Here is a 12,520-nt window from a genome sequence, read left to right as displayed (position 1 = left end):
GCTATGTAACCCAGACAAGGCTCCAAAGGTCAAGATTCTTAAACTCTTTGTTATGAGTTTGTTTCTAGTAACATAATCTATATTTCATGTAAACACATTAATTAATTTTCATTATCCAAAGTTCCAAACCATTACGTATACATTTCTCTGATTCCCTAACATATTCATTTGAACTTTGTTAGAATGATATATATGAATGGCTAGCGGCTACGTACATTCTTCCTCCGGTTCGCATTGGCTATCTACTTCGGTAATATCATCCCAAATGTATCTGGTGTGAGGAAGTCAGTGTTCTACTTTTTAAAGCCAGGATACTGGATAGGGAAAAGTGGAAACAAAGTGGAAGGTAAAAATACTGAAATTCAGTATCTGCTCAACTTTCCTTTCTGAGTTGTACTTATGAGTTGTGACTTGATACTTTTGTGTTCCTCTAGCTCTCTTTGGGTAGAGGACGGTGTTTGTAGTTAGATAGGTTCAATTCCACCACCTGAGCATACTGGTCCTGATGACGAAGATGTCCTGGAAGAGGAGAACATTGTTAAGAAGCAAGCTATGGAACACACCGTTGGTCCAAACCTTGCAGTTTAGATACGCGTTCTTGTAAAAACATATCCTAGCAAAAAACACGGTCGTTGTTGTTCCAAGAGCAAGAGGACTCCACCATACCATGCTCTTAAGGTACATAACCTATTTTGACTCGTTAAGAGAATGTGGATCTTATTATGAACCTGTTGTTCGTGTGGAGCAAAATCTGGTGAAATAGTCTATTTAGATTATTCATTCGATGCATCTTTGTCTAGCGTTTTGTACCTAGACTATGAGATCCTCTAGCAGAATATTATGTCTTCATCAGATAGCTGCTCAGGCATATATACCTCTTTGCTAATTTTTAGGTGGATAGGTCGACTTGAGTTTAGTTATTTGTTCTTCTTTGGACTTGCTTTGTTGGCCATAATGCTTGTCAGTCTTAATGACTTTATGCAAGTATATGCAGTGCCATATAGTGGGATGCCTCTTCTTTTTGACCTTTGTTAGTTGCTCTCTGCATATAATATAACCTGGACTAGAAAATTGAGGTATTTTTTAATCATGGTATACTGGTATTTCTCTGCATATAAACCTGGATGCCTAGTGTAATTTTATGATTGCTGCTATTATCATCGACCTCAACTCCATCGGTTTATTTGGGTGAGTTTATTTTACTGCTATTGCCTTTATGATCATCATTTAATTTAACTGTATGTAACTTTGGTTCTTATATTCACTGTCACAGAAGTACATGGGTCTCATCAAGTTAAGATCCAACATTGGATATTGTAGGTACTGTATCATAAATATTATTTGCATGAATGCATCATAATGTTCAGATCTTACTTAACTTCTTATAGCTGTCATTTAATTGTTTATTGACATATACTCGTATTAAGTTAAGATCCAGCATTGGATATTGTAGGTACTGTATCATAAATATTCTTTGCATGAATGCATCATAATGTTCAGATCTTAACGTAACATCTTCGGTTGAAGTCATATACGTAATCATAATTGGTTATGAACATAAATCGAAGTGTTGTTCAAAGAAGGAATAATCATAGTATGATCATACATCTTTTATTTAACACGGCATACTCAAAAGTAGTAAAGAAAATTAAGAACAACTCCACACATAACTAGCTAGCTATGAAAGAGAAGCTAGCAAATTGATGAACTATCTCCCACCATCATGAGGCTTCATCATCTGGGATTGAATCTGCATGCTCTGGTCATAATCTATGCTGGTTATGACTTCACCTTCATCACTTCTAACATCAACAACGCAAGCGTTTGAAGGTGACGCTGCAAGCAAGTAATCGGTCTCTTTGGGGGAGGAGTCAGGCTTTCCTCCTGGATGCTTTGACATAACAGCCAGTATTGCCTCTAGCTCCATTGCTACTTCTTTCATGGTAGGCCTATCTCCTCCTTTCAAACTTAAACATCTTTTGGCGAGATGGGCTACTTGTTCAGCTATTTCAAAGCTTCCCTCCTTGATAATTTCAAGATCAAGAATATGAGCCAAGCGATTCTCTTCCACTGACGTTACAAAACAGTTCGCTAGGTTTCTCTCTGCCTCAGGCTTCTTGTGAGAAATTGCCACTTGACTCGTTATAAGCTCGACAAGAACAACGCCGAAACTATAGACATCACTTTTCTTCGTCAGTGTGTTTGATTGAAGATATTCAGGGTCCAAGTACCCTAGCGTGCCTTGCACTAAAGTAGACAGTTGATTTTGATCTTCGGGAACCAATTTTGAAGCTCCAAAATCTGATACTTTGGCAGTGAAATTCTCATCCAGTAGGATGTTAGTTGCCTTCACATCTCGGTGCACGATTTGCATGGATGTGGAGTAGTGCAAGTATGCTAGGGATCCTGCTGTTTCTGCTGCTATCTTCATTCGTAACCCAAAAGAAAGCAGATCCTTGCCATTCTTCTTATGAATGTGCTCATAAAGTGTGCCATTGCTAACAAACTCGTAAACTAACAAAGGAGTTTGAGTCTCTAAGCAACAACCTAGGAGCCTCACCACATTTCTATGGTTGATTTGTGAAAGAACAATCACCTCATTGATGAACTGATTACTTTGGGTCATTGGGGCATTACTCTTCGACACCTTTATGGCAACCTCCTTTCTATCCGGCAATGTTCCTTTGTAAACAAATCCGTAGCCACCTTCGCCAATTTTTCCGCTGTCATCGAAGTTGTTTGTGGCCTTGTTAAGCTCTTCTCTTGTAAAGATCTTGGCTGCTTGAGGTCCGTCAAAATTCTCCAATTTTTGTTGTAACAAGAAGCCACCATTGTCTTTGAAGTACTTCTCTTTGAGTTGCTTGAACTTTCTTCTTTTCATTACGCAGTATATCCAAAATGTTATAATCAATACGACAAGGAAGCTCAAACAGACACCTGCACATAATCATGATACAACTCAATATGACGTACAAACGATAATAAGAAGTTTCTGCTCAGTGATAGCAAATCCATACCCAGTGAAATTTGGAGGGAAGTATTCTTTGGTTTTCCGATGATTTTGACACAAGGATTGTTGTTATTGTCGTCATTTGTTTGGCGCCCCTTGGGACATTTACAAGTGTAACTTCCTACTAAATTTTTGCATGTTGAAGTAGGATGGCAGATGGTCGAATTAGTACACTCGTTAACATCTGAAATTAAAACCGAAAAACAAACGTATATATTAGTTAGATGTGGATCAGGTAAACATTTACGAGCTTAATGTAAAAGATTTTTACCTTCGCAACCACCAAGGACGTAAGGGTTCCCTTGGTAACCTTTCTGGCACCGGCAGAAATATCCACCTGAAGTGCCGTTGACACATTCAGTATTTGCGGCCTTGCATGCATAAGAAGTTTGATTATTGAGGGCAACTTCACAGTTGTCCTTTTCAATTTCCCAGTTAACAGCCACCGGAAGCTCCGGCGAGTTTGTGCTGCTGTCCATCTCTTTAAAAGTTGCATTCCCGGCGAAGGTGAAATTGCGATCATCCACAATGAAACCGTAGCTGCACGGGTAGTCTAGTGCCCACTGTGATGTGCTTCCAAGGCCTGTACCGATTGTCCACACATCCAAGTTAATACTGTGAAGTCCACTTATGATGGTCCTTTGGGTACACCCGACGCCACTGCAATTGTTGGACAACGCTCCGAGTAGATCTTGGCACAAGCTCACGCCGGTTGTCCCCAGCTTCTCGATTTCTGTTCGCTCTGGCTCGACTTGAATTGGGTGACAAAACCTTGGTATAGTGCTATTTTGTTACATCCAATGATATAAACCTTGTTCTTATCAGAGATGGTGTAACCAGAGGGGAGGATGAGCTCACTGTTTCTGTACAAAGAATCGTTGTAGTAACCGTCGGTGTAGCAGTTCCGGGATGTGGGCAGCATTACTTGCATCTTACTCTCACCTACAGAAATGTTAGTAATGCTTTGGTTGAGGATATCACCGTTCAAGAACTTGAGTAACGGTGGCGTGGTGGCCTGGTCACAGGTGACCTTGAATATTGCTGTTCATCTTGTTCCGGCACCTCCATGTAACAGCTAGGCTCTATGCCGAATGGATATGGGATTTCGACATCACCGCAGCGGTCGGAGCAGGTTGCAGGCCTTGGCGCTTGAGAAGATGCTAGGGTTACTGCCACCATTAACAAAGAGAGTTGGATAATAAGCATTTGCATCCTACCATGTATTAAGGCCATGGCATTCAAGTATTGCGCGAGTGATTATAAGGAATAACTCACGATATATGTTACTAATTTGTGTATGTTTATGATCTGAAAGTGAGTTGTGCAATGTCTTTTATAGGGGTCTTCTGACCATCAATCTATCATATATGTTCCCATTATGGTATTTCTTTAGAATTTAACTGGACATAATGATAGTATTTTCAAATTTTTTTTTTTTTTCTGGCCAAACCGGAAGTATGAAACTAATGGTCAATGAAGCCCGCATGCATTAATAGTCAATTATCTAGCCAGCGAAGGGAGCAGAGTCTTTCTTTTTGTTTTCCTTTCTTGGTCCTAATCAATCTCACTTTGAGATACCAAATGAAAAACATTATACATTGTTTCACATTCTATATAAATTATCAATTAAAAGAAGAAGGAATAACGGTGTATAGATTAGACTGAACTTATTTTTTTTGTTTAGTTGATAGCATCTTTGTTTATGTTTGTTAACTCAAAAAATAAGGCTTGAATAATAAAGAAGTACGTTGCGTTTACACCTAACTAGACTAATTAATAGAACTCATAATTTACGTTACAAAACTTGAACCTAAAGTCTTGGCTCGATTAATTAGTTCACTTCTTGTATATATTTTATAACTCGAGACTAAACATACATAGGGCTTCGGCTTCCATCATTCATGGGGTTAAACCTTATGGAGTTATAGACTTATAGGATAACTTTCGCTAGCGGATATACTGACTTATAGGAATATAACATTTGCAATATGTTGATCGAGGTCTTCTTCCATTATTTCCGGGTGTGGAACAATGAACCAACCAACCTTTCATCCTCCTCTTTAAGAAGATTAAGAGGCACATCATAAATTTATCCATGCATTGATGCACTTAACTATGCATCGATTTATCATGCAAAAGTTGTGACCATGAATATACTCAAACTACTTACTTAGTAACCTGCATGCACCAATTGATTCTGGAACTTAAACTGAGAGGTATAAATGTATGAACTGTATTTCTTATTACTGAATAAGTTGTGCTTGCAAGCTCGCTTTTTGTAGACAAATTGAATAGGTTGAGGTTGTGAGTGAACCAAAATGCCTTGGTCGTCTCTCTTATTTCCTGAAGCCACTTGGTAAGCCCAAAACTTTCAAAGTCAAGCAAAGTTACGAGATCAATCGGTTTCAAGAAAACGAAAGCTTGAGGTCCCTGATTTGCCAAGCCAGGATCCTTCTGCCTATATATACGTGATTTGTTTTCTGATCAGGTGGCAAAAGTTTATAGTTGGCTTTTGAATTTATTTTTTTTCCACCACACATCACTATAAATTGACTGACGGGGCACAAGTGGCACAACTTCCATTTTCATCGATAATTTTATGCAACCAACTAATTATTCTATGCAATGTCAATGTGACAATTCGTTTTCCGTTATGCTTGATGATCACGGTGACAGGTTGTAGTTGTAAGTTGTAACTTGTTTGGTTTATTAGTTTATGTCAGTTTCTAGACGGTAAGATCATTTCGTCAAGGTGCCCAAGTAGGTGTAAATGGTATTAAACAATTTCCTTTTCCAATACGAAGATGACTGGTGGAAAATTTCTAATTTGCAGTCTGAATATGACATGACTTGTGGAAATTTTCCAAGCGATAACTAGTGACAGCATGCAGATTCAACTAGCGTAATACCTATCTACCTATGATTTTTTCTGGGCATTTTTGATAGTCTCAAGTGTTATTCCTATTTTGGAATTTTTCATTTCCGGAGTTTTAGCCCCGATTAGCAAAAGGCCAGAAAAACTTTCGAGTTATGAATCGGGAATAGAACCGATGGGATAATACATGTCTCCTTAACTAGTTTCCCTAGCTAGTTGACTTGGTACTTCGAGCTAGCTAGCTAGGTAGGTTCGAGATTTGTGATGTTCACTTGAATGAATGAGCAAGTAATTCTTTACAAGCTAAGTTTTATTTTCCCGGTTAGGCTAAAAATAGTGTAACTCTACTGTTGCTTTGGGGCTTAAGCTCTGGTGGTTGTAGTTTTCCTTCACAGTTACTCAGTGAAGTCATGAGCATATTTGCCCTAAAATACCATTAGCACTGGTGTACTGTAACACTGTTGGGCTCTATTGGTCCATGATTCTTCATTAGATTGGATGGGGAAGCTTTATAATCTGTGAATGGCATGGCTTCTGTTGTCCACTACAAAAAAAACCTCTAGTACCCACGTTTCCTATTTGTGGGCTTTGACTCCTTTGCCCACGAATGATTGTGGCTGTGGACTTTACCCACGATGCAGCAACATTTTTAAGGAATGTGGCCTTTAATGCCGTGGCTGTTGCTAAATATTATCACAATTGCCCTGCAATCGTGAGACTTCTTACATGGACCCCACTTTAGGACCTACCACCACAAACTGTCAAAAGAGCTCACGATTGTTTATCAATCGTGCCAATATCTACATTATATTCATACAAGTCACCCACGATTGTTTTGGGTTTTGTGGCTTCATTAAAACTGATTTTTTAAAAAAAATTATTATGAATCGGATACTAGAAGTGAACCTATGTAATCAACAGAAACCCAGTTGCTATATTAAATCTCCCCGTCCACAATTCAAGTATCGTAATTACAATTTACAAACAGCTAACCAAATAAAAAGTTAAACAAATAAAAACAATCTACATCGACAAGAAACATGTTATAATTAACCTGACTTACAAAGGCAACTTAAGATTAACCTTCTCTGATACCTACAGAAGTATGGCTTCAATAACTATGCTTCCAGACTCATCTAACTCTGGACCCAACTGTACGTTTTCCTAATGAGCTGCATTTCTTCAAAATCACAATGGAGAATGCTGGCCACACCTTGCAAGGTTCAAGAAATTCATAAGTCAAACACTCAAACATACTACCTCAAAATCAAAGGCAAAACAACATCCTTGCCAAATCAAAAAGTTTAAATTGAATGTATACATTTAAAGCAAAATAATAGTCTAGTACACAACCTAGTTGATATCAATCACTTGGGAAAACATTCTCAAATTAAGCAAATTACAGTACAAATGTGAGATCACATTATCTAGAGAACATAAGATGACCTTGCAAAACAAAAGTAATTCATAGTCTACTTACCCGCATGTCTTCCAAAATCGCTAAGGTTTGAAGCTTTGGAGCATAAGGCTTTTACATAACTTTCTAATTTATATCTCTACTTTCTCCTGCATAAAGGATGGATATTAGTGTATCAAGCCAAGTTGTGGCGTACAAACAAAAATATGACAGGATTTAAAAAGGCTTTATGATCAGTTACGTTATTTCACCTGCATTGGTACAATCTACATCAGCAATGAACTTTTCTGCAAGCTTCTGAAAGCAATGACGTATTTAACATATATAAATACTTTAGAAATATACAGTAGCTTGTACATATTGGATTTGATTAAATTTAAAATTTAAAATTTGACATCTTGTACATCAGTTTTTTTTTTTTTTTTTTTTTTTTTTTTTAATTTCCAAAAGCACATTCAAAAACCTTTGTGTCCACTTCTTCTAACAAAAACCCATCCAACAATATCACTATTGAAAATAACACTTCAACTTAACGGTAACGTACTATTTGGTATCCAACTTACATGCTGAAGTCTGGTGTCATGAGGACTCTAATGCCAGCAGAAGCAAATTTAACAGCACCAAATAGATTTCTCCATTGGGCTCATCCGAACTCAAGGCAATGTAGGTTCAGAACCAAGTGCTTGACCTGTTGACGTACATTCAAGTCAATCACTCGAACTGCTGTACGTTAATTAAGTTAGTAATATACAGAGTATGTTCAACAGCACAGATTAACCAAAACACAACTAGCATCATGGAACTCCAGAACTACATAGTCTTCCTAACATACCAAAACTCATTTCATGTATTAAAAATAGAAAGTAAGCACAGCATAGCAGAATCAAATTAGCCACGCACTAAGCAACTTCAACTGGACAGGAAGCAATTGGCCAACAAAGAACCAACTGACCAATACTGGCCCCTGCCCCGTTCCCACCTACGACAATATGCATGCACCCATGAGGCAAAAGACATCATTATCATCTGTTTAGATTGTATCACATGATATTCAAGTTTCATACACCATGACCCAAGGATGGGCCCTAACACTAGGCAGGACTGCTTTCGAGATCATACTAGAAGATACCAATGTACCAAATCAGAATCCTCACACAGGAAAACATTGAGACAGAACATAGAGTTACACAAAAAACACCCAGAGATTCTAGCCTCCATCTTCTTGCATTCTCTGTAGCAGGATGGAAGCAGAATTTCCAGAAACATGACATCGAAGATAGTTCCCCCGTTACAAGAATCATTAAGAAAGAAAGTTTCAAAGTCAAATACAGAAAGGTTAAAAATCTTTGCTGTTTACAATTGGCCCCAGAATTGAGATACGTCTCTCCAGACTTGAGCTTGAAGCCTTCAACTAGTTTTGCTTCCCGACCATTTCCATTGAACCACACACTACCAGAAGAAAGGCTTTAGCTGACGAAAATAAAAAACTTTAGCCGACGAAATTTTCCTTCGTTGGCTAATTTAAAATTTTCGTCGGCTATGGTCAACTTTAGCCGACGAAATTAATATTTCGTCGGCTGAATAATTTTTTTCGTCGGCTATAGTCTGTGAACTTTAGCCGACGAAATTTTTAAAAGTTTAGCCGACGAAAACTATACGTAGAACCTTCAAACGCAAAAATATCGTGAAATAAGATATGATCAGAATGGTGAAATACGTCTACGGTTGAAAAATCACGGTATTCCGGTAAAGTCTCGGTGCCGATAGTTGCGGTCAATGCAATTTACTCTTATTATTCACTATGCTGCAGATTTGGCATTTGGTGTCTGATTGACTATTGTGATACCTTTCCGGAAGCGTAACGGCGCTACGAGTCAAACTCATGGCCAATGCCATGATGTATAGGCCTTTTTGGCCATCCGAGTCCGTTTAGGGCTTCAAAATGCAGTTTTCTTATTTCCGATTAGAGTTGACCGTTTCGATCGAGCCCTTAACGTTGTCGAATCCAGTTGAATTTTTTACCATAGACATCTTTCGTCATAATGATCATATCTGACGGTCGAATTTTGGTTTGTGAATTTTAGTCATCGGAATCACGTGTCTACTATTTACCGTTATTATTCCCTATGAGGAGCCCTATCATCAGAAGGTAAATGTCTCAAAATTTTTATATGGGCAGTTGCGTTTCATCTACGTGAGAGTTTTTTCTGTGGAATGTTTGACCAAACTAGGTAATATAGAGGGAGATTTGAGCGTTTTCGTGTGATAAGTGACGATGGATTATGGTTGACCGTTTCGATCGAGCCCTTAACGTTGTCGGATCCAGTTGAATTTTTTACCATAGACATCTTTCGTCATAATGATCATATCTGACGGTAGAATTTTGGTTTGTGAATTTTAGTCATTGGAATCACGTGTCTACTAATGTTGTTTAACTTGTTTAGTAGGTTATACAACTTTGTGAACCAACTCTACATAGGAAGCAAAATTATTAAAAATCTCGTGAAATAAGATGTGTTCAAAATGGTGAAATACGGCTATGGTTCAAAAATCACGTAAATCGGGTAAAGTCTCGGTGCCAATAGTAGCGGTCAACCCTATTTACCGTTATTATTCCCTATGGGGAGCCCTATCGTCGGAAGGTAAATGTCTCAAAATTTTTATATAGGCAGTTGCGTCTCATCTACGTGAGAGTTTTTCGTGTGAAAGGTTTGACCAAACTACGTAATATAGGGGGAGATATGAGCGTTTTCGTGAATTTATAGACTTTAGCCGACGAGATATTAAAAAAGTCGTCGGCTAAGGTCAAAAAATTACAAAATTTTTTGGGCGGTAAACCAAAGTTGGAGGAAAATTTTCAAAGGACTTTAGCCGACGAAAATATATGAAAAGTCGTCGGCTAAAGTCGAAAAATTTTCAAAATTTTCAACCAAAATTTTTTGACGGTCAACCAAAATTTTCAAAAGAGTTTAGCCGACGAAAATAAAGAATTTCGTCGGCTAAAGTTCTTTATATAGGCGAAGATGGATGGTAAGAGTCTATATCTGCCAGATTTTCTTCTCGGCCTAGCTCCGCCGTCAAGCCACCGGAGACCGCCACACTTGTCCCAAAGCTTCGCCGTCGTCTCTACTTCATTGCTGGATAGGTGATGCATTGAGTGACACCGCCGTGAGGGATAAATCAAGCTCCAAAACTCCGCCGGTTCGGATTCGGTGTCGATCGAATTTCTCCTTCTTTAGGTCACCATTTGGTGAGTTCTATATATGGGTAAGTTGAGTTTGATTAGTACTACATTCCTCTAGAATTTTGTAGCTCGATTCGGTGTGTGTGAAGAGAATCGAAGATTTGAAGTTTTTAGGGTTTAAAATTGGGGATTTTTATATTTTGAGTCGATTGACCTGTTTAGGCTTAGAATTGAGCTTCGACTTCTTCTAGAAAGTTGTTCGAAATGTTGAGAGGAAGATTCTGTCAAATTTTGGTCGTGATTGGAGGTAGCCGAAAGTTTCTGCAGTTTTTTTTTTCGAAACCTAGCAACTTTAGCCGACGAAATTTAAATACTATATTCGTCGGCTATAGTATTTTTTAATTTTTTTTTATAAGGTTTAGCCGACGAATTGCCATAATTCGTCGGCTATAGTTATTTTTAAATTTTTTTTATAAGGTTTAGTTCGTCGGCTATAGTTATTTTTTAAATTTTTATAAGGTTTAGCCGACGAAATATAGTATATTTCGTCGGCTATAATTATTTTTGAATTATTTATTACACACTTTAGCCGATGAATATCTTAATTGTTTCGTCGGCTAAAGTCTGGGAAAAAAACCGATGACATGTTTTTCGTCGGCTAACTGTGAGACTATAGCCGACGAAAAAAAAAAATTTGTCGGCTAAAGTCATCGCCGACGACCTTTTCCCGACGAAATCTTAGCCGACGAATTAAGCTAACATGCCGACGAAACTTTTTCGTCGGCTAAAGTGCTTGTCCTGGTAGTGACATCCATCCAATTACAGAATTTCCTAAAGGGCTCATTACATATGACCCTTCCTAACAAGTTGGAGTTCCAGAAGCAAATTGCTAAGACAACAAAAAAAAAAATGAAAGTTAAGATTATACCTGAAGAATGAAAAGTGTCATTGAAAGTGAGGAGTACACAGCTTTGCTGATAAAAACCATTGCCATGGAAAGCAGCCCCATATGATAATCCATCAAATAAACTACACTGAAAACACAATATCACAAAATCAATGATTCTTGAACTCACACCAACATGCACGCTAAACATCTGGGAAAGTAAAACTGGGTTACATATATACATGTGTGTGTATACAAAGAAAAGAAAAAGAAAAAGAAAAAAGAGACCCCGAAGATGGAGTAGCCAAATCCAAAACATATATATATGTATACTGGATCATAGAAAGCCTATGACTTTGCACTCATTTGATCCCAGTACATGATAATCTGAATCGAGTAAAATATTCCTGGTCTAAGATATGCAAATGAAGGAAACCCAAATCAACACGATCAAAAAAGAGATCAAAACTTTGAGAGGCAGTACTGGGATGTGTGACCCGATAGTGAAGACGAAGTGATCCGAATCGAGATTAACAAATCTAAAGAGTTGAATCAGAGGCCTAACCTGTGAATCTAGCTTCAGCAAGATAAGCAATTGAAATCCGCTCGGTCGCTATCTTCTCTTTCTCCAAGCACAATGAAAGATATTTGAAACCAACAACCCCTCTCTTTCTAAACTGGCTGACAAGATTCAGAATTGGAAACTTTGCTCCTTATCAATGGCTGGGAGGGAAACTCTTATCAAAGCAGTGGCTCAAGCTGTTCCTACCTTCCCTATGCATTGTTTTAAATTTCCAGTCACTCTATGCAATGAGCTTGATGCGATGATGGCTAATTTTTGGTGGGGGCAAAAGAAGGATGAGAAAAAAATTTATTGGAAGAGTTGGGATTTTCTCGGCCAGCCTAAAGATTATGGTGGTTTGGGCTTTAGAAATCTAAATGAGTTTAACATCTCGCTCTTGGCTAAACAAGTATGGAGGCTCCATTCTGATCCTGATTCTTTATGTGCTCAGATTTTAAAAGGAATTTACTATCCTAACTCTGATATCCTGAATGCCGGAAAGGGTTCTCGTGCTTCTTGGGCATGGAGTAGCCTCTTAGACGGTAAAGGCTTAATTGTTGATGGGGCAAGATGGCAGGTTGGAAAT

General features: G+C 38.1%; 1 protein-coding gene across 1 annotated transcript in view; it reads right to left on the bottom strand.

Annotated features, from left to right (window-relative positions):
* LOC101291324 overlaps positions 1 to 3,941 on the bottom strand; it is a 28,517-nt gene extending 24,576 nt beyond the window's left edge. Inside the window, exons 1-3 of the mRNA XM_004295544.1 lie at positions 3,806 to 3,941; positions 3,282 to 3,593; positions 1,710 to 2,937 (exon numbers count right to left, since the gene is read on the bottom strand). Coding sequence (XP_004295592.1) covers positions 1,710 to 2,937; positions 3,282 to 3,593; positions 3,806 to 3,941 — 1,676 coding nt within the window. The remainder of the gene's footprint in view (positions 1 to 1,709; positions 2,938 to 3,281; positions 3,594 to 3,805) is intronic.
* Between the last annotated feature and the right edge of the window lie 8,579 nt (positions 3,942 to 12,520).

Source organism: Fragaria vesca, linkage group LG3, assembly GCF_000184155.1.
Source record: "Fragaria vesca subsp. vesca linkage group LG3, FraVesHawaii_1.0, whole genome shotgun sequence".
Classification (NCBI taxonomy): Eukaryota; Viridiplantae; Streptophyta; class Magnoliopsida; order Rosales; family Rosaceae; genus Fragaria; species Fragaria vesca.
The sequence above is the reverse complement of the archived record's forward strand: the minus strand, read 5'-3'. Positions and strand labels throughout refer to the sequence as shown.